Source organism: Bos indicus x Bos taurus, chromosome 5, assembly GCF_003369695.1.
Source record: "Bos indicus x Bos taurus breed Angus x Brahman F1 hybrid chromosome 5, Bos_hybrid_MaternalHap_v2.0, whole genome shotgun sequence".
Taxonomy (NCBI): Eukaryota; Metazoa; Chordata; class Mammalia; order Artiodactyla; family Bovidae; genus Bos; species Bos indicus x Bos taurus.
The window spans coordinates 16,227,369-16,251,618 of record NC_040080.1 but is presented as its reverse complement, the minus strand read 5'-3'; the positions used below and the strand labels follow the sequence as shown (position 1 = coordinate 16,251,618).

General features: G+C 49.6%; 1 protein-coding gene across 7 annotated transcripts in view; it reads left to right on the top strand.

Moving 5' to 3' along the window:
- The first annotated feature begins 3,183 nt into the window (after positions 1 to 3,183).
- The window catches only part of CHD4 (chromodomain helicase DNA binding protein 4), a 29,325-nt gene continuing 8,258 nt past the window's right edge, over positions 3,184 to 24,250 (top strand). For 2 of the 7 annotated variants that reach the window (XM_027541129.1, XM_027541128.1), the window contains exons 1-27: positions 3,184 to 3,293; positions 4,131 to 4,308; positions 7,692 to 7,813; positions 8,033 to 8,227; positions 8,416 to 8,534; positions 8,659 to 8,900; positions 10,330 to 10,457; positions 10,723 to 10,858; positions 11,002 to 11,180; positions 11,340 to 11,579; positions 13,562 to 13,765; positions 13,868 to 14,073; positions 14,414 to 14,545; positions 14,625 to 14,721; positions 15,358 to 15,549; positions 16,034 to 16,234; positions 16,396 to 16,533; positions 16,977 to 17,098; positions 17,212 to 17,385; positions 17,719 to 17,860; positions 17,952 to 18,083; positions 18,173 to 18,290; positions 19,643 to 19,767; positions 20,106 to 20,343; positions 20,505 to 20,680; positions 23,856 to 24,036; positions 24,121 to 24,207. In XM_027541129.1, the coding sequence (XP_027396930.1) occupies positions 4,209 to 4,308; positions 7,692 to 7,813; positions 8,033 to 8,227; positions 8,416 to 8,534; positions 8,659 to 8,900; positions 10,330 to 10,457; positions 10,723 to 10,858; positions 11,002 to 11,180; positions 11,340 to 11,579; positions 13,562 to 13,765; positions 13,868 to 14,073; positions 14,414 to 14,545; positions 14,625 to 14,721; positions 15,358 to 15,549; positions 16,034 to 16,234; positions 16,396 to 16,533; positions 16,977 to 17,098; positions 17,212 to 17,385; positions 17,719 to 17,860; positions 17,952 to 18,083; positions 18,173 to 18,290; positions 19,643 to 19,767; positions 20,106 to 20,343; positions 20,505 to 20,680; positions 23,856 to 24,036; positions 24,121 to 24,207 (4,126 nt within the window). In that variant the 5' untranslated portion in view covers positions 3,184 to 3,293; positions 4,131 to 4,208. Of the gene's footprint in view, positions 3,294 to 4,130; positions 4,309 to 7,691; positions 7,814 to 8,011; positions 8,228 to 8,415; positions 8,535 to 8,658; positions 8,901 to 10,329; positions 10,458 to 10,722; positions 10,859 to 11,001; positions 11,181 to 11,339; positions 11,580 to 13,561; positions 13,766 to 13,867; positions 14,074 to 14,413; positions 14,546 to 14,624; positions 14,722 to 15,357; positions 15,550 to 16,033; positions 16,235 to 16,395; positions 16,534 to 16,976; positions 17,099 to 17,211; positions 17,386 to 17,718; positions 17,861 to 17,951; positions 18,084 to 18,172; positions 18,291 to 19,642; positions 19,768 to 20,105; positions 20,344 to 20,504; positions 20,681 to 23,855; positions 24,208 to 24,250 lie in introns of all 7 variants that reach the window. The other 5 variants (XM_027541126.1, XM_027541125.1, XM_027541131.1 and 2 more) reach the window with 4 other exon arrangements.

Genomic DNA, 24,250 nt, shown 5'->3' with positions numbered 1-24,250 from the left:
GGTTTGATCTCCTTGCAGTCCAACAGATTTTCAAGAGTCTTCTCCAGCATCACAATTTGAAAGCATCAATTCTTCTGTCCTCAGCTTTCTTTATGTTCCAGCTCTCATATCCATACATGACTACTGGAAAAACCATAGTTTTGACTAGATGGACCTTTGTCCTTTGTCGGCAAAGTGATGCTTGGAAGCATAGGGATGCTGATTTCCCTAAGCAAGTTTCTGCCTCTCCTGAATTCATCTCTCCTTGCCAGCTCTCCAGTCCTGAGGTTCCCAGAGGAGGGAGGGTCATCTAGCCAGGCCCTTTCTCTAGGGAAGTGAGATTAGAAGGGCGACACACTCACTTCTGGTCAGGAAGGGCCTCTCCTAGGAGGAAGTTCCGGTTGCTCTTCAACCTGTTGTACCCGCAAGGGCCTTGGACTTGTGTGGAAAAGGCACAGGAGAGTAGAGGAAGATGTTAGCTGATTCTGGGATCTGGAGTGAGGGCAGCAAGGAAGTGGTGCTGAGATACTGGTTCTCACCCAGGTTCTCTGGGGCTCAGGAAGAGGAAAAAGTGATAGGCTGTAGGCTCAGGTTCTCTAAGGGTCAAAAGATTTTAAGATTGGGTTCTCTGACTTTCTTAGGTGAGGTCCCCAGGGTAGCTGCAGGGTAGGTACAGGTAAGGAAGGGAATGGTATATTTCTGGAGGCTTCCTTGTGGCATTATAAATGAAAAAGGCATTCTGGGATGTTGACTTGTACACGGAGGGGAAGATGGTGAGTATTATACAGTGATGAGGGTTTTTTTTTTTTGCGGGGGGCAAGAATGGGACTTCAACAAGAGGAAGATAAAGGCAGTTGGAAATGTTATGAGACTTGAGGATACAGAATGAGAACATATAAATGAGAACATGGGTCATTGGTCAGCAGGATTTGGTGTTCAAGCATGCTGTGCTTAGTTGCTCAGTTGTGTGTCCAACTCTTTAAGACCCCATGGACTGTAGCCCGCCAGGCTCCTCTGTCCTTGGGGATTCTCCAGGCAAGAATACTGGAGTGGGTTTCGTGCTTTTCTCCAGGGGATCTTCCCAACCCAGGGATTGAACCCAGGTCTCCCACATTGCCCATGGATTCTTTACTGTCTGAGCCACCAGGGAAGCCCTTGGTGTTCAAATATAACAATTCTGGCATGTTGAGGAGTCTCTCAGGAAGGAAGCACATAATGACATTATAGGGTTTCTGTATTAGAAACGCTTTGCTGGATGGATGGACAGTACTTTCCAATCAAACTCCCTTAGTACATAGGGAGCAGAGAGGAGATTATCTTGCCCATCCGTCTACATTGTAAATCCTCTAGAAGTACCTCCCACCTCTAGAAGGACCACTGAGAATCTCTACTGGGATCTGATGTCTCCTGAGACCAGTTGGGATTTGTTTTATTCCCTGTGACAGGAAATTAGGAAATAGCACTGTGTTTCATTGACACCAGACATTCTATCTAGCCTCAGCATTTGATTGTTTAGGCTTCTTGAAGGGAGGCATTATGGTGCCCAGCTCTGTGCCTTGCTAGGTACTCCCTCAACATCTGTTGCATAAACATGAGTATAAGGAGAGCAAATCTTGGGTCTTCCTGAGCAGATATCAAGATCTTCAGTTCACACCATGGTGGGATGTCCATTCATAGGAAGGAGAATGGACTGCTTGACCTGGGGAGGTGGTATGGGGTAAGGACTGCTGGAATGTTGAGAAATAGTCTTTAGGTGGGGGTTTGTAATTGTTATGGGATGCTTTGGGGTGAGCTAAACTTTATGTGAATGGCTCATCTGGTCAGTATGGTATTTGGTTGGTCTTACTGAAAACTCACCTGAAGGTAAATGTCTGGAGAACATCTGGGTTTTGGTGGGACTGGGTGGGGTCCTAGGTTGATTGTCAGTTCGTGGGTGTCTGGAAATGATGGATGAGGAAAGCGAGGGTCCGTCTTATACATCAAGAGGCTTTGTGCCAGGACACTGCTTTGGCTCATTAAGGGATGAAGGTGTGTACAAGTTGGGGCGGGGACAGGGCAATGTGGGTAGCCCGCTTCACCCTCTCTGGTGTGGGTGTTAGAATAGACTGACAGCCTTGGAGATGGGGGAGGTATGAGTATGAGTATTATGGGATGTCTGACTGAAAAGGTATAGGGGTAGTGGAGTGGAGGTGAAGCATTATGGGATGTGACTCTGGGTTGTGCTGGGAGTATTATGGTATGTCTGGTTGACCACGAGTTCTTTGCAATTATTATGGGCTGTCAGTGTGTGGGTGGGGGAGTGAAATGATGGGATATCTTTCCAGTGTTAGAGGAAAGGAGATTAGTTGTCCATCTGTGGGGTGACGGTATGGCTGTTGATCATTATGGGATATCTCTCTGATGGGGAGGAGTGGTTATTAAGGGCTGTGGAACTAGAATGAATGTGTGAAGTCTGGGGGTCGTGTTGTGAGGATCTAGCCTGCAGGGGCTGAGGGCAGCGCCAGGGGGTGGGTTATTATGGGATGTCAGTACTGAAAGTGGGAGACTGATTATTACGGGATGTGTGTGGGAGGAGGCCGAAGTGTCCGTTGATGGGGGGGGGTGAGTTTCTGACTATTATGGGATATCAAACTGGGGGTGGATGAAGAGTGGTTATTATGGGATGTCTGTGGGGGATGGGGATGAGTATTATGGGATGTGAGGCTGAAGGGCTGGGACGGATGCTTATTATGGGATGGCCATGGGAAGGGAGAGGTGACGAATTATTATGGGATGTTAGCGTTAGGGCCAAGAGTGAAGAAGTTGGCAAAGGATAGCTATTATGGGATGTCGGGGGGGGTGGGGATAAAGGGTTAGTTGCAAAAGGTCTGCAATATCATGAGATGTCAACAACCCTGGCATGTATGTGTATGGTCTGTGTGTGCGTGGGGTGGTAGTGGTGGTGGTGGGGGGGGTGGTGTCCGTGTGTATTATGGGATGGCCAGGAGGTGGGTGGTTGCCCGGGTGACACGCGCGCGCGCTCTCGAAGGGGGCGTGGCCAATGGTTGCCGGAGCGACGAGGGGGCGGGGGTTGCCCGGGAGACCTAGGGAGGAGGGTGGCGGTAGTGGAGGGGGGGTTGGAGTTGGTTGAGGTTATTATGGGCTGTCCGTGGGGGGGCGGGGCCTGTGCGGTGGGATTTCCCGGCCGGTGTTTCGGGCCCTTTAAGAGGCGACGCCGGAGCCGGAGCCATTTTCCCCCCTTCGGCCGCGGCGAGGAGGAGCCGGAGCGGGAGTGACACCGGGCCGGACCCAGCGCGACCTGCGGCGGCTCCGGGGTGAGGAGAGCTCAGGGTTCCTAGAGAGACGCCCCTCTCAGCCCGACCAGCCCCGAGGGTCTTTCCTTCACCCAGCTGCTCCTCGGGCGTCCCCGGACCCGCGGACCGCCCCCTGCCCCGGGAGCCGACCCTGCCTCTCTTTGCCCGGCAGTGCGCCCAGCTCCCGCCCTCGCCCGACCCGAGTCTCGCTCTCAGCGACTCCCACCTTGTACTCGGCCTCCCACAATGCCCGGCGCCCCCCTCGCCCTCAGCTCACTTGCCCCCCGGGACACGTGGCTCGGCCCCCTGCCCGGTGGGAGTGCCGGCCCCCCACGCCCCTGCCTCCAGCCCCCCGGAGCGCCGAGCCTCCACGCCCCCTCGTCCCCGCGGCTCCTCCGGAGAGCCCGAGTTGTCCCAGAGGACAGCCTTTGGAGAGCTGCCCTGTCTGGGGACTGGCCCCTCCCCAGGCGCAGGGAGGCGCCCCCCCCACCCCCAAGTGACCTTGTGTCCCCGAGCGCCTCGCCGCCGGCCGCCTTCCCCGGCCCCCACCCCGCACCCCGCACCGCGGCCACTCGGACCCCCTCCCCCGTCACGCCCGGCTCCGTCCAGCGGCCTCTCCCCTCCCCACGCCGGCACCGGCCTGCCCTCGGGGGCGCCGCTCTCTCCGGGGGGCTCCAGTCGGGGAACCGGCTTCCGGGCCGCCCCCGGGAGTGTGGAACTAAGTTCAGCCTGAGTGGTTCGGGTGCCCTGCTCGGGTGGCTGAGGGGGGGCCGGGGTGGGCGGAAAGCGCGGCGGGGTGGGGGAGGGGGCCGTGCGCGTCACTGACTGTTCTCTTTCTCTCCCCCCTCCCCCGCACAGTGACTCGGGCCAGTGTCGAGGGCCCCAGGCCGCAGGCAGGAGCAGCTGGGCCAATTCCCTGGCCGGGAGCGGAAGGGGATGGCTTCGGGCCTGGGCTCCCCGTCCCCCTGCTCCGCGGGCAGCGAGGAGGACGACATGGATGCACTTTTGAACAACAGTCTGCCCCCACCCCACCCAGGTAACACCTTCCCCCAGGGCCCCCGGGCAGGAAGGAGGCATCTGGGCCCTCCCTAGTGGCTGTGGAGAGGCAGGGTTGAGTTTCTGGGCTCCCACCATGCAGCCTGAGGTGGAGGGCATCCGCAGGGAGTGGTTCCCTTCTGCGGAGCTCCGGCGCGAGGGGGGTGGAAGCCATGTGCCTCCTGGGCTCCGTGGACCGCGGTGCAAGCTTGCTGCACTGTCTTCGGGAACGCTCTGCGGATCCCGGTCGAGGGAGCTCTCGGGGCTGGTAGGCTTTGCCTGGTGTGGGTCCCCGAAGGACTGCAGGTGCCTGGGACCCCTGGAGGCTGGGCGCGGCGGCAGCGGCGGTGAGGGGGTTGAGGATTGCTCTTGGAGGAGACCGTCAGAGCATCTCTGTTAGCAGGATCTTGTGGTTGCTGCTGTGGAAAAGAAAGAGGGAGTGCGGGTTACTCTCTGATTATTTTTAGCTTCTGATCAGTTACCGGCTTTCTGTGCAGTTTCAACTGTGTGAAGTTTGAATTGCGCTCCTCAACTGGGATCTAGAGCGCTTTTAGTCAGGCAGATTGCTGGAATGTTAAGAGTGGGGTTGGGGTAGGATGTCGTAGCCTGCAGGATACATTAGGAGGGGCACAAAGAACGGAGGTGATACCCTGGGCACCCCTCTTTCTCTGGCAAGTCGGTTTAATCCTGGCTTTTTTCCCAGAAGGCTCTGCCCTGCTCAGGTAGCCTAGGGTTTGGGCTGGTGGTGTGAAGTGTTTGTGTAGGTGTGTTGGGGGTTGTGCTGTCTGTGATTTGGGGTGGCTCCCTTGGACTGGCCAAACCCGAATTGTTTTAACCACCCTGCCTGATTGGAATGACTCTTGTCTATCCTCAAATGATGATTGTTGTTATGTTTGTAAAGTGGATCTCTGTCTCCTCTGTCCTTTCTTCAGAGCACCTAGCTAAGTCACCTACTTGGTTTCTTCATCTTTTTGTTTACCTGCCATTTCTTCATCTTCCCTGTGTATATTAAGATGGGATCCTGCTGGCTCTGTTTTTGTTTCCCAGCAAACATCTTTCCCTTTTGCTTTCTCTCTCCTTAGCTCCAGCTGCAAGTTGAGGTGGTCTGGGAAAGATGGTTCCACGTTTGGCACTTTCTTAGTTGGAAGTCTCTCCTTCCGCCCAGGGCCACTTAGAAGAGAGGGTCAGTGTTCTTGTTGAGTCTTCAGCTGCTGGGATCAGAAACTGAGGCTTGAATCCTGTCACCGTGGAGGGCACGGTGGCAGATTTCTGTGCTGTGGCCCAGGATGCGGGGGAGAGTGATAGTGGCGAGAGGATCCTGTGCTGGCTCCACATCTGGGTTTCCCATTGGCCCCTCGGGCTGGGGCTGCCCCTGTGTTGACTGGGAACTGTGTGGGCTCCCAGGGTGAACTCTGCCCCAAGCTGTAGTGTGACCCAGTTTTTCCACCTGCCACACCCCATTCCTGCCCCTATCCCAAATCTTCCTCTATATCAGCCAGTTTGCCTTTTGCCAGGTCAGCACATCTGCCTGAGAAGTTGGAGGGTCTTCTGTGGATGGAAGGGAGTCCCCTTTGCTTATGTGAATTGTCCCGGTCTCCACTTCCAGCTTTGATGGTGACTCTTAGAGATGTAGCTGACTGGGGACAGGGACAGTACGGGGATGACTTGGGAGAAGGGCCTAAGAAAATGGTTCTTTCTGCTGAGATCCAAGCTGGTGTTCCATTCCCAGGGGAATGGGAGGGGCTGTCTTGTGCCTGGCCTGATCCCCGGCTGAGAGGGAAAGGGGGAGGCTGATGGCGCTTTGTCCAGTGTATCTTGCTCCCCAGTATCTGCCCCTCACAGGAAGGGTGGAGCCAGAGGCATTTTCGGGCCAGTTCTGGGGGCCAGGAACTAAGAACCTGTGTCGGAGGCTGTTGTCCACTATTCTAGGTGCTGCTCCCTTTTTCTCAGCCGGTTGGATAGGTGGTGGCCTGTAACCTTGTTAGAGGTACTTTAGGATCTGTGGCCTGCACTCTGGGTAGAGGTGATGAGGAAGCTGAGTTTCAGAGACTTCTTGTGGGCTTCCATCCTGCAAGGAAGGCCAACCTTTTGGGTGTCAGAAAGAAGGTTGTGTACTCTGACACAGTACCGCCGAACTTTTGTTAAACCTTAGCTCTGATGATCGAAATCCTAACGATTGAGGGAGTAACTCAGGCCCTCTTGTGGGGTCACCCTTCAAGGTGTCTTGGGTATCCTTGCCTAGGACATTAGAATGGCGTCTTGCGAACTGTGTCATCCCAGGGTAGTGTTAGGAGAAGTGGCGTTTGGACATGGGGCCAGGTGATCATTTGGGAAATCTATGAGGTGGTAGTCTTTTCCCCTCTGGCTACCTCTCTCCACCCCACCCCCTCCCCTGCCACTTCCTGTCTGTCCTCTGTTGGCAGCTGGGTGCCCTGGGCTGGCTTCTGTGGTCAGGAGCCATTTTCCCTCTCTTCAGTGGGTGAGGCATTCCCTCCTCCTCCACTCCCTTCTCCTCTCCCCCCTCCTTGGGCGGGGGTGGCTTGGGAAGGAGGGAGGAGGGAGCTGGTGCGCTGGTATGAATGTCTGTTACAAAGGAAGCTGCCTCCTGGCCTTCTCCCCCACCCTCGGTGCCCCTTCCCACCTATGCTTGCCCTGGAGCTCTCAGCATTACCCCAGGCTTTGTGTGTGCTCCCAGCCGGCAGGAGGCGGAGCCAGATGGGAGGAGGAAGGGGGGGAGATGGTGACAGCTGGGCTGATTTGGGCCCCTGGGGAGAAGAGGCTACTGACCCAGGAGAAGCCAGGAAGGAACAGTAGGGCTGGAGATGGGGAAGGGAAGTCCGGTTTGGGAGTGGGCATGATACTAGGCTGGCAAGCTGAACCTGGGGCTTAGAGGTTCTGGTGGTTTAGAGCAGTGATGAGCCAAAGGGGGTTAGTGAAGGACGTGGTTTCCGGGACCACTGAGCAGGTACTGTTCTGGGAATGTGCCAAGGGTGTTGTCTTTGGTTTTTGTTTTCTAGGTAGGATTTTTCATTCTCATTCTTGGTTTCTGGAATACAGGAGGGCTGGACCTATTTCTCTTCCTTGGTTAACTGTGTGCAGCTTGATTTGGCTGTCCTGGTGAGCATATAGAGGACTTCTGCTCAGGATCTGGGCAGCTGCCTGAGGTGGGCCCAGTTTGGCCCTGCAGGCCTGTTTCAAAGATCTCCAGCTCTCTGTCTGTTTCTGTCTGGAGTATCAGCTTCCATTGGTGGCGTGTGTAGCAGCTCTCTTCAGTGGAATCTGGGACAAGAGGTGGGGGAATCAAGTCTAAAGCCTCTGTATTAGGTGCTAACCTTTTGCTATTGATCTCTTCCCTGCATACCATTTTTTGCTAAATAAATGTAGAAAACGAAGAAGACCCAGAAGAGGACTTGTCAGAAGCAGAGACTCCAAAGCTCAAGAAGAAGAAAAAGCCTAAGAAACCTCGGGACCCTAAAATCCCTAAGAGCAAGCGCCAAAAAAAGGAGGTGAGTGGGTGACTGATGTCATGGGGAGTAGGAGGAACGCAGGAGGAGCCCTGAGAAGGGCTGGAGGGCTGGGGCCTTCGCTTGCTGGCTCTGGAGTGGGTTGCCAGGTCCCAGGCGTCGCCTCGGGGCTGTCCTGAGGTCAGCATGTGTGTAGCATGTGTGTGTCTGTCTCCCTCTCCCCCTCCTTCCCTGCTCCAGCGTTTGCTCTTATGCCGGCAGCTGGGGGACAGCTCTGGGGAGGGGCCGGAGTTTGTGGAGGAGGAGGAAGAGGTGGCCCTGCGCTCAGACAGCGAAGGCAGCGACTATACCCCTGGTAAGAAGAAGAAGAAGAAGCTGGGCCCTAAGAAGGAGAAGAAGAGTAAATCCAAGCGGAAAGAGGAGGAGGAGGAGGACGAGGATGATGATGACTCAAAGGTGCCTGCATTTCCACCACCTTCTCTATCCTTTGCTTCCCAGACATTCTGCTGCCCCTGAGATTGAGTTCTCTCCTCCTGTTTCTAATGATTTGGTCTTACCCTGGACTTGCCAGCCTTAGTTGCAGCTCATATCCTCTGGTGAGTGTGGGCACTCGGAATCAAGCCTTGACCCTGCTCTCTCTGCAGGAGCCTAAGTCATCAGCTCAGCTCTTGGAAGACTGGGGCATGGAAGACATCGACCATGTGTTCTCTGAGGAGGATTATCGCACCCTCACCAACTACAAGGCCTTCAGCCAGTTTGTTAGGTAAACAGGAGGGTCTTGGGGATGGGGTGGAGTGCACTTCCGTTATCTCTTCTTACCTCCATCCCCATCTTTTATCTTTTATTTTTAAACTTTTCCTCTTCTGTTCCTGCCTTTTTTCCCCCAGACCCCTCATTGCTGCCAAAAACCCCAAGATCGCCGTCTCCAAGATGATGATGGTTTTGGGTGCGAAGTGGCGGGAATTCAGCACCAACAATCCCTTCAAAGGCAGTTCTGGGGCTTCTGTGGCAGCAGCTGCAGCGGCGGCAGTGGCCGTGGTTGAGAGCATGGTGACGGCCACTGAAGTGGCACCGCCTCCACCCCCTGTGGAGGTGCCTATCCGCAAGGCCAAGACCAAGGAGGGCAAAGGTGAAAATGGGACCCAGTGAAAGTGGGGGCTAGTGTGGTTGGCAGACGTGTGGATGCACTGTTCTGTCAGCCCAAAGATAGAAGCTAGGAGGGAGGGATGAATCTTGGATCAGGAGGGAAATTTGGGAAGCTCAGTGTAGAAATGTTTTAGGTGGGGCGTATTGTGTTGGGTTGGCCAAAAAGTTCCTTTGATTATTTTCCATAAGATGGCTCTAGTCTCGCTTAGTTGTCCTTTTTTTTTTTTTTTTTCATTTGAAACAGTTTTGTTAGATCGTATTGTGATGGTTGTCATATCAGTGTGCATTTAAAAAAAAACTACCAAAATTGAATTTTTGTGTAGTCATTTTTATATTGAAGATAAAAGAAGAAAGGCAGTATTTTGGCATATTATGCTTTATTATTTCAAGAAAGGTGAAAAAGCAACTAAAATGCAAAAAAAGATTTGTGCAATATGTGGAGAAGGTGCTGTGACTGATCGAACGTGTCAAAAGTAATTTGCAAAGGTTTGGGCTGGAGGTTTCTCGCTGGACAATGCTTCCTGGTTGGGTAGACCAACTGAAGTTGATAGCGATCAAATTAAGACATTAATTGAGAACAGTCAATATTGTATACTACATGGGAGATCGCTGACATACTCAAAAAATCCAAATCAAGTGTTGAAAATCATTTGCACTGGCCTGGTTATGTTCATCGCTTTCATGTTTGGGTTCCATGTAAGTTGAATGAAATCTTAACTGTATTTCCATATGGAATTCTCTACTTAAACGTAACAAAAACATTCCATTTTTAAAACAAATTGTGATGGGCAATGAAAAGTGGATGCTGTACAGTAATGTGGAACAGAAGAGATCCTGAGGCAAGTGAATTGAACCACCACCAACTACATCAAAGACTGGTCTCCATCCTAACAAAGGTGATGTTGTGTTTGTGGTAGGATTGGAAAGGAGTCCTTTATTATGAGCTCCATCAGGGTAAGGCAGGATTGCACATTTCTTTGATGACAAGGCAAAAATAGTTATAACCTGGCTGAGAAGTTCCAATTTATCCACCCTGTTCATCAGACATTGCACCTTCAGATTTCCATTTATTTTTATCTTTATAAAATTCTCTTAATGGAAAAAAGTTCGGTTCCCTGCAAGACTGTAAAAGGCATCTGGGACAGTTCTTTGCTCAAAAAGATAATAAGTTTTGGGAAGATAGAATTATGAAGTTGCCAGAAAAGTGGCAGAAAGTAGTGGAACAAAATGATGGATACATTGTGCAATAAAGTTCCTCCAACGTGAAAAACGTGTCTTACTTTTACTTAAAAAGGCACTTTTTGGCCAACCCAGTGGAAACACTTTGGATGGTGAATATTTCCTTTTCCCCATGTTCTGCTCTGTCATGGATGTTTGGACTGCATGATCTCACTTGCTTTCTCCTGATTTAGGTCCCAATGCTCGGAGGAAGCCCAAGGGCAGTCCTCGTGTCCCCGATGCCAAGAAGCCTAAACCCAAGAAAGTAGCTCCCCTGAAAATCAAGCTGGGAGGTTTCGGTTCTAAGCGAAAGAGATCCTCGGTGAGAGCCCAGCCTGTCCCTGTCCCCTGGTGATGGTGCCTTAGCCCGTGGAGAGGATGGTGGCTTAGTTCAGGATTCACCTTTCATGATGGTTGCTGAAGTATGTGGGGAGTTGATCATAGAACAGGGATCTAGGCTCACTGTGTAAGTCCTTGCCGTGCTTGCAGTGCCCTGAGTGAAGAGCGATTCCCTTGCCTCCCTTCTCCACCACTCTCTCCTTCCCCTTGGCCTGAACCTTGAGCCGTATTTCCTCTCACCCCATTAGAGTGAGGACGATGACTTAGATGTGGAGTCTGACTTCGACGACGCCAGTATCAATAGCTATTCTGTTTCTGATGGTTCTACCAGCCGCAGTAGCCGCAGTCGCAAGAAACTGCGGACCACAAAAAAGAAGAAGAAAGGTGTGCTGCTTTTCTGTATCAATATGTGATGGGCTGAGGGAAATGACTGGGAGGCATCTCCCTAAGGAGATGGGGCCTGGGCTTCAGGGGTGGGGGGAGGTGGTCGTTTTCTAATAACTGGGCTTTCCCTCTTCCTTGCCCAGGCGAGGAGGAGGTGACTGCTGTGGATGGTTATGAGACAGACCACCAGGACTACTGTGAGGTGTGCCAGCAAGGCGGAGAGATCATCCTGTGTGACACGTGTCCCCGCGCATACCACATGGTCTGCCTGGACCCGGACATGGAGAAGGCACCCGAGGGCAAGTGGAGCTGCCCACACTGCGTGAGTGCCTTGCCTCAAGGGCGGGGGCTTGGGCGGGGGGAGACATGCTGGTGCTGCTGGCTGTGGGCTTTCGGATGCTCTTGGAGGAATACAGGGTGCGGTCCAACTGGGCGAGGGTGGGGGGTGGTTGTAACCTGACTCTGTGGTCTTCAACTTCAGGAGAAGGAAGGCATCCAGTGGGAGGCAAAGGAGGACAATTCGGAGGGCGAGGAGATCCTGGAAGAGGTTGGGGGAGACCCTGAGGAAGAGGATGATCACCACATGGAGTTCTGTCGGGTCTGCAAGGATGGCGGGGAGCTGCTCTGCTGTGACACCTGTCCCTCCTCCTACCACATCCACTGCCTGAACCCCCCCCTCCCAGAGATCCCCAACGGCGAATGGCTGTGTCCCCGCTGCACGGTGAGTGCCTGGCCCCAACTGGGCTCAGACGAGGGAGGCGTGGACCAGCCCAAGGGTTCACCCCTCTTCCATGTGGGCATCTCCAGGCTGAGGTGCAGGAGAGGCCACTGGAGGGCTGGAGGCCTTTGAGCCCCGAAACCGGGGTTTTCCTTCCTTTGTGGTCCTGGGATGCCTTTCTTCTGGGAAGCTATAGGACTGACTTCCAACAGAGCTGATGCTTTGCCTGTTCTCCCAAGTGGGATATAAATGAGGTTTAGCACTGTTGAACTTTGCCATTTGATAATTGGAATACATTCTTAAATGTGGTTGTGTTATACATCATTTTAATGGATATTTCTTGGTTTATGTCTTTTCTAACAGTTATTTTATGTGATTTTAAGCTATGGAAATGATGCTAGACAAAAAGAAAATTCAATCAGTTTTCTTATTTGAGTTCAAAATGAGTCATAAAGCAGTGGAGAAAACTCACAACATTAACAGCACATTTGGCCCAGGAACTGCTAACGAATGTACAGTTCAGTGGTGGTTTAAGAAGTCTTGCAAAGGAGATGAGAACTTTGAAGATGAGTGTAGTGGCCGGTCATGGGACGTTGACAGTGACCAACTGAGAGTAATCACTGAAGCTCATCCTCTTAAAACCACATAAGAAGTTGCTGAAGAACTCAACATCAACCATTCTACGGTTTTTCAGCATTTGAAGCAAATTGGAAAGGTTTTGAAGTGTCATCTTCTCTTATTCTATGCAACAATGACGAACCATTTCTCAATCAGACTGATACGCAATGAAAAGTGTATTTTATACAATAAGTGGTAACAACCAGCTCAGTGGTTGGACTGAGAAAATACTCCAAAGCATCTCCTAAGCCAAATTTGCACCAAAAAAAGGTCATGGTCACTGTTTGGTGGTCTGCTGCCGGTCTGATCCACTACGGCTTTCTGTATCCCAGTGAAACCATTACATTTTGGAAGTATGCTCTGCAAAGCGATGAGATGCACTGAAAGCCACAGCGCCTGCAGCCAGCATTGGTCAGTGAAAGTGTGTTAGCTGCTCAGTAGTGTCCGACTCTGCAACCCCATGAACTATAGCCCACCAGGCTCATCTGTCTGTGGGATTTCCCAGGCAAGAATACTGGAGTGGGTAGCCATTTCCTTCTGGGGATGTTCCCGACGCACAGATCGAAACCCAGTCTCCTGCATTGCAGGCAGATTCTTTATTGTGTGAGCTACCAGACCTACAGCAATGAAAGGGTTTGATTCTTCTCCATGAAAGCACCCAACCATACATGACACAATCAACGCTTCAATCAAAAAGTTGATGTTCAATCAATGTTGAACATCATGCGGTGTTCACACAATGTTCAATCAAAAAGTTGAACAAATTGGGCTACAAAATTTTGCCTCATCTGCCGTATTCACCTGACCTCTACCTCTGTTTCTCCCAACTACTGCTACTTCAAGCAGCTTAAAAACTTTTTGCAGGGAAAACGCTTCCACAACCAGCATGATGTGGAAAATCCTTTCCAAGAATTCATTGAATCACGAAGCCTGGATTTTAACACCACAGGAATAAACATATTTCTCATTGGCAAAAATGTGTTTATTGTATTAGTCCTTATTTTGATTGATAAAACTGTGTTTGAGCCTAGTTATAATGATTAAATGTTAAATTTCACAGTCCAAAACTGCAATTATGTTTGCACCAATCTAATAGATTAAGCGAGGAAACCTGGGCTCCAGGCCTGTGACTTCTCTGTGCCTACTTGCTCTAGCTGCTAGCTCTGTTAGGCAGATAGGAGTGATGTCACACCAGTCCTGGACTAAGTCCAGAAACAGGAGATTCTATTCTCTCTCTCAAAGGGTTTTGGGATAAGACTGTAATTGAAATGAGATTTTACTAACTATGAGGTTGAAGCTGCTCTCAGGTATACATCTCCTCCCTATGGTAGTGCTTTGGTATTGACTCATCTCTTTTTCTCTCTTAGTGTCCAGCTCTCAAGGGCAAAGTTCAGAAGATCCTAATCTGGAAGTGGGGTCAGCCACCATCTCCCACGCCAGTGCCTCGGCCCCCAGATGCTGATCCCAACACTCCGTCCCCCAAGCCCTTGGAGGGGCGGCCGGAGCGGCAGTTCTTCGTCAAGTGGCAAGGGATGTCGTACTGGCACTGCTCCTGGGTGTCTGAGCTGCAGGTGAGCCTGGGAGAGACTGGATGGGGGCGGCAGTGAGAGTACAGCCTGTGGAGAGAAGGGTGGCTATCACTCTTGCTGATGTCTTTCTCGTCCTGCTTGCAGTTGGAGCTACACTGTCAAGTGATGTTCCGAAACTATCAGCGCAAGAATGACATGGATGAACCACCCTCTGGGGACTTCGGTGGTGACGAGGAGAAGAGTCGGAAGCGGAAGAACAAGGACCCTAAATTCGCTGAGATGGAGGAGCGCTTCTATCGCTATGGGATAAAGCCCGAGTGGATGATGATCCACCGAATTCTCAACCACAGGTACCGATGGAGCCGGCCGGGCATCCTGGAGGTGGGCTGCGTATCCTCAGGGGATTCAGAAAATGGACCTCACCAGTAACTTACAGTCGGACAAGACACTCAGTGTGTTATTTATTAACTGACTGAATCCTGGCCTTTGAGCCATAGACTGTAGATTAGAGATCATTTTTGGTGCAAAGACTGGTAGACCAGATGTATTGGTTCTGAATCCATGTGGCATCTGGCCTCCTCAGAGGCCTGGTTTGGAACATCTATTGTTGGCGGTTTCTGAGAGCAAGACTGACTGGGGAGCTGAGCAGGGGGCCTTCTGGCTCAGAGCTTTCTCCTCTTGACCTTACAGCGTGGACAAGAAGGGCCACGTCCACTACTTGATCAAGTGGCGGGACCTACCCTATGACCAGGCATCCTGGGAGAGTGAGGATGTGGAGATTCAGGACTATGACCTGTTCAAGCAGAGCTACTGGAATCACAGGTGAGCGACCTCAGTGATCAGAGCTGCTGCTTATTGAGAAGGACCCCTGGCAGCGCTGTGACATCTCTGTCCTCTTTAGGGAGTTGATGAGGGGTGAGGAGGGACGACCAGGCAAGAAGCTCAAGAAGGTGAAGCTGAGGAAGTTGGAGAGGCCCCCTGAAACCCCAACGGTTGATGTGAGTTGGCAGAAAAGGGCGGGCAGGACGATGTGTCTTCTGTGCTCCTCTGACGGTGGTCTAAGACATTCAAGTCGGTGTGGCTAAAATGCTTCACACAGATGGCTTCCTGGTGTCTCCACGTCTCTGGAAACCAGGAAAAGTACTGGGAATACTTTTATTTTCTTTTCCCTCGTCAGAAAAGCAAAAACATAGGCATAACATGGAGGAGTCACACACCAAGCTTTTATGAAACTTGTTTTGGAACCTGCGTCTTTTGAGCCTTAATTCATGGCTCAGTTCCTTGGGGTTTTGTGTAAAATATGAGTAAGGTTAAGGTTAAAAGTAAATTTATGGAGAACGTAGAACTTTTCACCTGGTAGATCCTGACTGGTAGAATTATTGTGCTGCCAGGGAGACTGTGACGTGTCAGTCTTCTAATGTCTGTGGGACCAAGACCTCCATCTTGCCTTGCTACTTGCAGGACCCTAAGTAAAACACAAACTTAAAATAACCGTTAAGCACCTTTTCCCCTGCCAGTCTTTTGTGGCGTCCTTGAGTAGGCTCTAGTGAGCATGTGTGAGGAGGAGCAGCTACTGTCTTAGGGAAGGAAAGGAATTCCTCACCAGCTCATGACTTCCTCTTTTCCTCCTTCAGCCAACAGTGAAGTATGAGCGCCAGCCAGAGTACCTGGATGCTACGGGTGGGACCCTGCACCCCTATCAGATGGAAGGCCTGAACTGGCTACGCTTCTCCTGGGCTCAGGGCACTGACACCATCTTGGCCGACGAGATGGGCCTTGGGAAGACGGTGCAGACTGCAGTCTTCCTGTACTCCCTCTATAAGGAGGTACGAAAGCTGGGGCTACTGGCTTTGTGTCTGGGGGAATGTTCTGTGTTCAGGGTCTTCTCTTGCACTCCCAAGAGACAGAGAAAGGGAAAAAAAAAACTAGTCTCTGACCTGGAGAACAGTGTTGAGTTGACAGTAAGAGAGACCTAAGTACCCAGAGACAGATGGGAGGGAGTGGAGCCTTGGGGAGGTTAGTGGTGGGTGCCCGGAGCCTCAGTCCTGGGGGTCGGCTGTGCGCTGAGATGAGCAGAACTGTGGGTGAAGCCAGTGTGGAGAGACCAGTGTGTGAGCTCCCTGGAGGCAGGCCTGGACCTGTGGGAAGGAGGCGGCTGGGTGTGTTTGTATCCTGGGGAGGGAGGAGGGGCAGCAGCAGTGCACAGGCCAGTCCTCTGCCTGCTGGAGGGGCCGGGTACCGGACAGTGGACACTGGGGTTTTGTGTGGGGTCCTGAGTCCTCACTCTCCCTCTGCTCTTCTTCCTCACAGGGTCATTCCAAAGGCCCCTTCCTAGTGAGCGCCCCTCTTTCTACCATCATCAATTGGGAGCGGGAGTTTGAAATGTGGGCTCCAGATATGTACGTGGTGACCTACGTGGGTGACAAAGACAGCCGTGCTATCATCCGAGAGAATGAGTTCTCCTTTGAGGACAATGCCATTCGTGGCGGCAAGAAGGCTTCCCGCATGAAGGTACCTGAGAGAGGCAGGGGTAGGGTAGAGTTGTTGCTATGGCGTCCTTGAGTCTGGTCCCTGGGGTGAGGTGAGAGGAGGGAATTCCCCCACTCCCACCCTCCCCGGCCAGTCCCTTGACTCGGCCTGGATACGAGTGACCAAGTCACCTTCTTGTGCAGAAAGAGGCATCTGTGAAGTTTCATGTGCTGCTGACATCCTATGAGTTGATCACCATTGACATGGCCATCTTGGGCTCTATTGACTGGGCCTGCCTCATCGTGGATGAAGCCCATCGGCTCAAGAACAATCAGTCTAAGGTGAGGGGCCGGGGAGCTGTGGCCTCCAGTTTTAGGGTTCTGGTACCATCTACTCAGGAAGAGGAGACCTAGGAGCACGGGAGACGGAAAAAGGATCTCTGCCTTCCTTACTCACTCATGATAGATAAGGCTTGGAGGCCAGGCCTTAGAAGAGAGATGGAGGACATTGCTGGTGGTCCAGTGGTTAGGACTCTGCACTTCTACTCTGGGGTGGGGGTGTGGGGCACGGGTTCATTAGCTAGTTGGGGAGCTAAGATTGCAAAGTGTAGCTGAAAGAAAAAGTCACTGTGGAAAGAAGATAAAGAATAATAAAAAAAAAATTTTTTAAGAGAGATAGAGGTAGGGGCAGGGGCTTAACTGCTGGGCGGTAAAACGGGACTTTACAAAGAAGTACTGGAGTCCTGTTTTCATTGCACTCCACTTCTCTCCATCTGCTTCACCAGTTTTTCCGGGTTCTAAATGGCTACTCACTCCAGCACAAGCTGTTGCTGACAGGGACTCCACTGCAGAACAATCTAGAAGAGTTGTTCCACCTGCTCAACTTCCTCACCCCTGAGAGGTTCCAGTAAGTGTGTGCTTGTCCACAGTCAGCTCCTCATCCTTCCTGCTCCTTCTGCCTCCTGCGTCATGTCCCTTCCCTTCCCCTCTCCAACAGCTTCTTTCCTTTTCCTTCTGAAGCAATTTGGAAGGCTTCCTGGAGGAGTTTGCGGACATTGCCAAGGAGGACCAGATTAAAAAGCTGCATGACATGCTGGGCCCTCACATGTTGCGGCGGCTCAAGGCTGACGTGTTCAAGAACATGCCGTCCAAGACAGAGCTGATCGTGCGTGTGGAGTTGAGCCCCATGCAGAAGTGAGTGTGGAGAAACGGGGTGCTGGCTCCGTTTGGCAGACACAGCTAGACACGCCGGCCCGTCTGTGTGGTGTTTGCCAGTCCTCCCCGTACTCTGATGTGAGATGGGTGGTGACCAAGCCAGTGAGGCTCAAAGGAACCTGTGGCCGGGGTGCTGGGTCCAGAGTGCTCAGCGCTTCCTTCCCTTGTTTAAAAGGATGGCAATGGCGCTTCTTGGGTTTCCTCAGTCCCAAAGTGAGAGGTGTTGGAAGGAAGGCCCCAGACCCTGGAACCACATGGTGAGCCAGGTGACGACTCTCGAGGGTGATATCTCTTACCCTGTCGTCTACACAGGAAATACTACAAGTACATCCTCACTCGGAATTTTGAAGCCCTCAATGCCCGAGGGGGTGGCAACCAGGTCTCTCTGCTGAATGTGGTGATGGATCTTAAGAAGTGCTGCAACCACCCATATCTCTTCCCGGTGGCCGCCATGGTAACTCTGCCACCACTTGTCCATCCCTGGGTGGGGACTGCTCCGTGTGGGGTTTCTTTCTTTATTTTTTTTCTTTTTTGCTCCTCTCTAGGAAGCCCCTAAGATGCCTAACGGCATGTATGACGGCAGTGCCCTCATCAGAGCATCCGGGAAATTATTGCTGCTTCAGAAGATGCTCAAGAACCTCAAGGAGGGTGGGCACCGTGTCCTCATCTTCTCCCAGGTAACTTCCGGGTAGCAGTGGACAGCTCAGAGACGTACGGGAGGAGTTTCGTCTAATTAATCCCGTAATTTAACTCTGCTCCTCTTCAGATGACCAAGATGCTGGACCTGCTAGAGGACTTCCTGGAACACGAAGGTTATAAATATGAACGTATTGATGGGGGAATCACTGGGAACATGCGTCAGGAGGCCATTGACCGCTTCAATGGTAAGAGGGGAGGAATGGCTTTGATCCTGGCATCTTCACTCACTCAGAGCTCTCGACCTATCACTTGTTCTCTCACATCTGTTTTTCTGGGTAGTGGTTCAGGGTCTTTTGTCGACATGGAAGAGTACTTTTGAATTTCTTGACTGGAAGAATGTATCAGATTATTTCTGGGAGATTGTTAATTCCCTATGGAGTCTTTGTTCTCTCTGCTGAAAAGAAGGGCACTTCATTTAATCATCTTCATTGCTGAGGCCTGGGAGGGACCCAGATTTATCCAGATTTACCAAGCCCAGATAGCAAGCTAGTGGCAGGCTTGTCTCAGTAGCTGCTACCACCTCCTCCTCTTTTTTTTTTTTTTTTTAGCTTTATAACTTGAGATAGTTTTGAACACAAAAGTTCAAAAAAATAACATAGCGAGTCCATGTATACCTTTCACCGGGCTTTTCTTGATAACTTACATGACCACAGTACAATGTTCAAATCCAGGAAATTAACATTGGTGTCTAGTATACTACTAACCAGGTCATAGACTTGAACGTCACCACTGACCATGTGTCAGGATCCACTCACGGATCCCACATCACTCATAGTTGTTGTCTCTTCCACTTCTTCATTCTTTTTTACTCATGATATTGATATCTTTGATGGTGACTGGTCAGCTTCTTTATAGAATGTTTAGCTTTTCTAATACCAGTCTAGTTGATGTTTTCTCATGATTTGATCAATGTTAGACATTTCGGGCAGGAGTCTGCAAGAGTGATGCCGTGTCCTTTTCAGTGCATCATTCCCAAGGACTATGTGACAGTGATAATGTTCCACTGCTGGTGTTGGCCTTGATTACTTGGTTCAGGTGGTGTCTGCCTAAGTTCTCCCCTGTAAGGTTTTCTTCATTGTGATTGATAAATTCCTTTAGGGGACACTTGAGACCATGGTGACATCCTATTTCTTCTTAAACTTTCACACACATCTCAGTATCTGTTGTTGCTCTTTGCTTACGACACCATTATTGATACTTCGGTGTTTGCCTAAAGAGGTGTGTTTTTGTTTTTGTTTTTGTTTTTAATTTTTTTAATTCAAGTATAGTTGGTTTACAGTGTTGGGTTAATTTCTGCTGTACAGCAGAGTGATTGAGTCATACATATATACAAGTCTTTTTTAAAAATATATCTTCTTTTTCATATTCTTTTCCACTGTGGTGTATCACAAGATACTGAACACAGTTCTTTGTGCTATACACAGTAGGACCTGTTGTTTATCCATCCTATATGTAGCATTTTGCATCTGCTAATGAGGTTTTGTATATCTGATGCTCCTTATACTTTTGTTCATTGGAATTGTGGTTCCTCTCTTAGCACCAGGTGCTCAGCAGTTTTGCTTCCTGCTTTCCACTCGAGCTGGGGGCCTTGGAATCAATCTGGCTACTGCTGACACAGTTATTATCTACGACTCTGATTGGAACCCCCATAATGACATCCAGGTGAGCAGAGGCAGCAGCCTTGGCATATAGTAACTTACTGGAAATGCACAGTGTTCTCTGTGAGGGCTCCGCCATCTGGAATTAGTTGTTTCAGGGGAAAACAATAGATTCTTTTTAAATGTCTTTTACCTTATTGTAAGCTGGAGAGTTTGGGTTCGCTCTGGTCCTGTTTTGGGTAACACGGTAGAGGATGGTGTCTGGGAGCAGGGGTGCAAAAGGAAGTTGCATGAGGCAAGCTGCAGCTCGAGCCTCATGCTGGGTTTGGCTTACTATGTGAAAGTCAGGGCAAAAAAACACGGTTACTTCAGTTTTTGTCTTCGTTTTGTATCCAACTCCAGGCCTTTAGCAGAGCTCACCGTATTGGGCAAAATAAGAAGGTGATGATTTACCGGTTTGTGACCCGTGCGTCTGTGGAAGAGCGCATCACGCAGGTGGCCAAGAAAAAGATGATGCTGACGCATCTCGTTGTTCGGCCTGGGCTGGGCTCCAAGACTGGATCCATGTCCAAACAGGAGCTTGATGATATCCTCAAGTTTGGCACCGAGGAGCTGTTCAAAGATGAGGCCACAGATGGAGGTGAGCTGGTCAGGAACTTGTGTTGGTGTGGGGTGTGGCTGCTCTAAAGGGCATCTTTGATCCTGAGGGTCTTGGGACTCAGACCTCAGGTCTTTGGGGCTAGCTTTCTCCACTGCAGCTGCTGATGCTAACTGGGGGTGTGGACCCCTGATTCTTTATAGGAGGAGACAACAAAGAGGGAGAAGATAGCAGTGTCATCCACTATGACGATAAAGCCATTGAACGACTGCTGGACCGGAACCAGGATGAGACTGAAGACACGGAGCTACAGGGCATGAATGAATATTTGAGCTCATTCAAAGTGGCCCAGTATGTGGTGCGAGAAGAAGAAATGGGGGTGAGTATGAGTCCAACGCGGTGCTTGGTGATTCGTCCAAAAGTTGGAGTTGAGACCACGACGGTATTTGAGACGAGGAAAACATCTGTAGGCAAATTAGTACGGTGATTATTTTTTCACCTCTTTGAAAAGAAATTCTGTAAGTATGAGCAAATCACATTCACTTCTTGGACGTAACTGGCCACATTTCACACTCAAAGCATTTATATTAACTGCTTTATTAGATTCTTACTTTATTTTCTCTTATGCATTTTATTAGCTCTATAAATAGACTTTGGATTGCTAACCCAACTGTCTCCAGAGAAAAGGTAGGAGGTGTGATATGTACTTAGCCTGTCTTCCTGTACTTTTGGAAACAATTGTTTTTCCTTTTTCCCTTCTGTTTCCTGGGTCTTTTAAAACAGAAAACAAAGAATACTCAGTTACGAATGTGTGGACTCTAATATTTTTCCCCCAATGTAATAATAGAGTATGGAATTAAAGAAAAAAAATTCTTTCCCTTCTGGTCCCCTTTGAGCCACCCAGGTCAAGGTTCTTTGAATTGACATCAGTTTCTGATGATCTTTGACATCTATTCTCATCCTTCCAACTCTGAATCATTCCTCTTGCTGTTTTTCTGATATGTATCTTAACCTCAGTGTTGTGTGCTTATGGCTAAAAAGTCTGACTGGTCTGCAGCCTAGTAGTCTTCAGTCAAAACTGCCCTCCTGTCAGGGTGGCCCACATTTGGGAGGGACCCTGGGAGGGACCCAGAGCAGAAGGTGCTGAGTGGCTGCAAGAGAGGGCTGGTACTTTCCCTCCCACTGTTAACCTTTCCTGACGATGGCCCTCTAGGTGGCTGCATAAAGTTTTATTTTTTGAATATTACAGCCCTCCATATGTGTAGCTCCTACATCTACAGATTCAGTTGTGCCCTGTGTGGTACTGTAGTATTTACTGTTGAGAAATATCTGTGTGTGAGTGGACTCATGTAGGTCAAACCTGTGTTGTTCAGGGGTCAGCTGTAAGTCTCCTGATTCAAAATTCAGAAGCTGTAGAAGTATCTCTTCCCCACCCCAGTCCTTTGGCTACCTAGCACCCTCGCTGGGGATAAGTGATATTTATTTTACAAACTATTTTATATACATGTAAATCACATATGTGTGTATGCATATATACAGACGTGTATGTACACAGAAACACCTTTTTCCCTTTTTCTTTTAAGGAAAGTAGTTTTTTCTAAAGTTGAAGTATTGTTCCACAGGGAAGTCCCCAGGTCCTCTTCTAAGTGAGGTATAGCAGTAGACAAGGAGACATGGGGCTTGGATCCTAGTGAACAGTAAGAAGGGAATTTCCTGGTGATCCAGTGGTTAGGACTCCACGCTCTCACTACTGAGGGCCCAGGTTCAGCCTTTGATCAGGGAACTGGGATCCTGTAAGCCACATGGCACAGCCAAAAAAAGAAGGGAGTGGTTATTCTTTTCTGCTCCTTGTGGTTAGACAGGGTCCTGAGACAGTTTTGAGCAGTGGGTTGTTGCAGAATCCTCAGTTCGTGGCTGAAGCATTTATTTGTTGGTGTAGGACTCTCTAGTGCTGTCTTCCTCCTCTGTCGTGTGAGCACATCCAGAGAGAGGAGTATGAGATCAGAGCAGTCTGGAACGCTGAGGCCCCCACACTGGAGAGAGGTATCTGTTCTGGAGAGTCCCCCGGATCTGTAATGGACATTGTAGGAACAAGAAATAAACTTCTGTTGTGTTAAATCACACCACACAAAAATGGGAAGAATAGTTGATTTACAATGCTGTGTATATTTCTGCTGGGCAACAAAGTGATTCAGTTATACTTTTTAATATATATATGTATATATACACATTTTCTTTATATATATTCTTATCTGTTATGTTATCATAGGATGTTATATATAGTTCCTTGTGCTATACAGTAGGACCTTGTGGTTTATCTCTTCTATATATGAAAGCTTACATCTGCTAATCCCAACCTCCCACTGCAGTCCCTTCCCCTTGGCAACTACCCGTCTGTTCTCTAGGTCCATGATTCTGTTCCATAGATAGGTTTGTGTCATACTTTCAGATTCCATGTATAAGTGATACGGTATTTGTTTCTGACTATGATCATTTCTAGTTGCATCCCTGTTGCTATGTAAGGAAAGTGGCTTCTCCATGATGTTCTGTACCTCACTTTTGTCTACCTGATCTTAGAAGATTTATTTTATCCAAATCAGTACAGAAAGAACTTCTGCCTCACCCCCCTGTGTAATATGTCACCATTTGAAAGTACCATAATTTATTTACTTAAAAAAATGAGATATAATATAAAATACTATTATATTAAAGGTGTATGATGTGATTTGGTATATCGTATCAAATCATAATGGTTTGTATGTATTGCAAGATGTCACCCCAGTAAGTTTAGTTCTGTTACCATATATATAGTATTAACTTTTTTTTCTTGTGATGAGAGCTTTTAAGAACTGTTCTTTTACTATAATAGCAACTTTCAGATATGCAGTATGGTATTAACTAGAGTTTCCATGCTGTGTATAAAATCATCATAACCTAAATTTATACCTTTTGACTCTCTTCATCCATTTCACCCCCCCATAATTTATTCAGGTTCCCTAATGGTGGAGATGTAGGTTGTTTCTTATATCAATGCTGTTAACAGCTTAATTCTAATGTAAAGGATTTGGAACTGGTGGTCCTAAACTATCGGAAAAAAAAAGTGAAGACTTTCAGAGGAGCATAAACATTATGGGGATATAAGAGGATATGTAATTTTTTTTTCACAGTTGATAAACTTTTATGAAGTTTATGAAGAACAGAAAGGGCTTATGGCCCTTCTACTTTATTGCTTGGGAGAATCTTCTGCAGTATTTCAGAAGCTTCTCCATTCTGCCTTGCTAAGGCTGTAATCTCTTTCCTACATTTTACCATCTCCCAACTGTTTGTGTGTCAGTAAAAGGGGTTAAAAGAATGCATATTGTCTCTTCATCCTTCTATCTTGTGATAACAGCTTGTCCTGTCAATTAAATTTCTTTCAAGTTCTTAGGTTCAAGCAGGTACACCATGTATTTCAGAGTCAAGTCATGAACAGCAGCTAACAGAGTGGGAACTGTGAGGACCAGGGGTAGCTGGGGGTGCAGCAGCCCTGAGTCCTGGCCCTCCCTCTGCCCCAGGAGGAAGAGGAGGTGGAACGGGAGATCATAAAACAGGAAGAAAGTGTGGATCCCGACTACTGGGAGAAATTGCTGCGGCACCATTATGAGCAGCAGCAAGAAGATCTGGCCCGAAACCTGGGCAAAGGAAAAAGAATTCGTAAACAGGTCAACTACAATGATGGCTCGCAGGAGGACCGAGGTGTGTGTGGCCGGCCCCGCCCCCCACCCATGGGCCGTTCCACTAGAGCAGTGGGCCCCGCTCATCTGCCCTCTCTCCCTCCAGATTGGCAGGACGACCAGTCCGACAACCAGTCCGATTATTCGGTGGCCTCAGAGGAAGGTGATGAAGACTTTGACGAACGTTCAGAAGGTGAGGCCCGTGCCTTTCTGTTGGATTTTTACCTGTTGCTTTG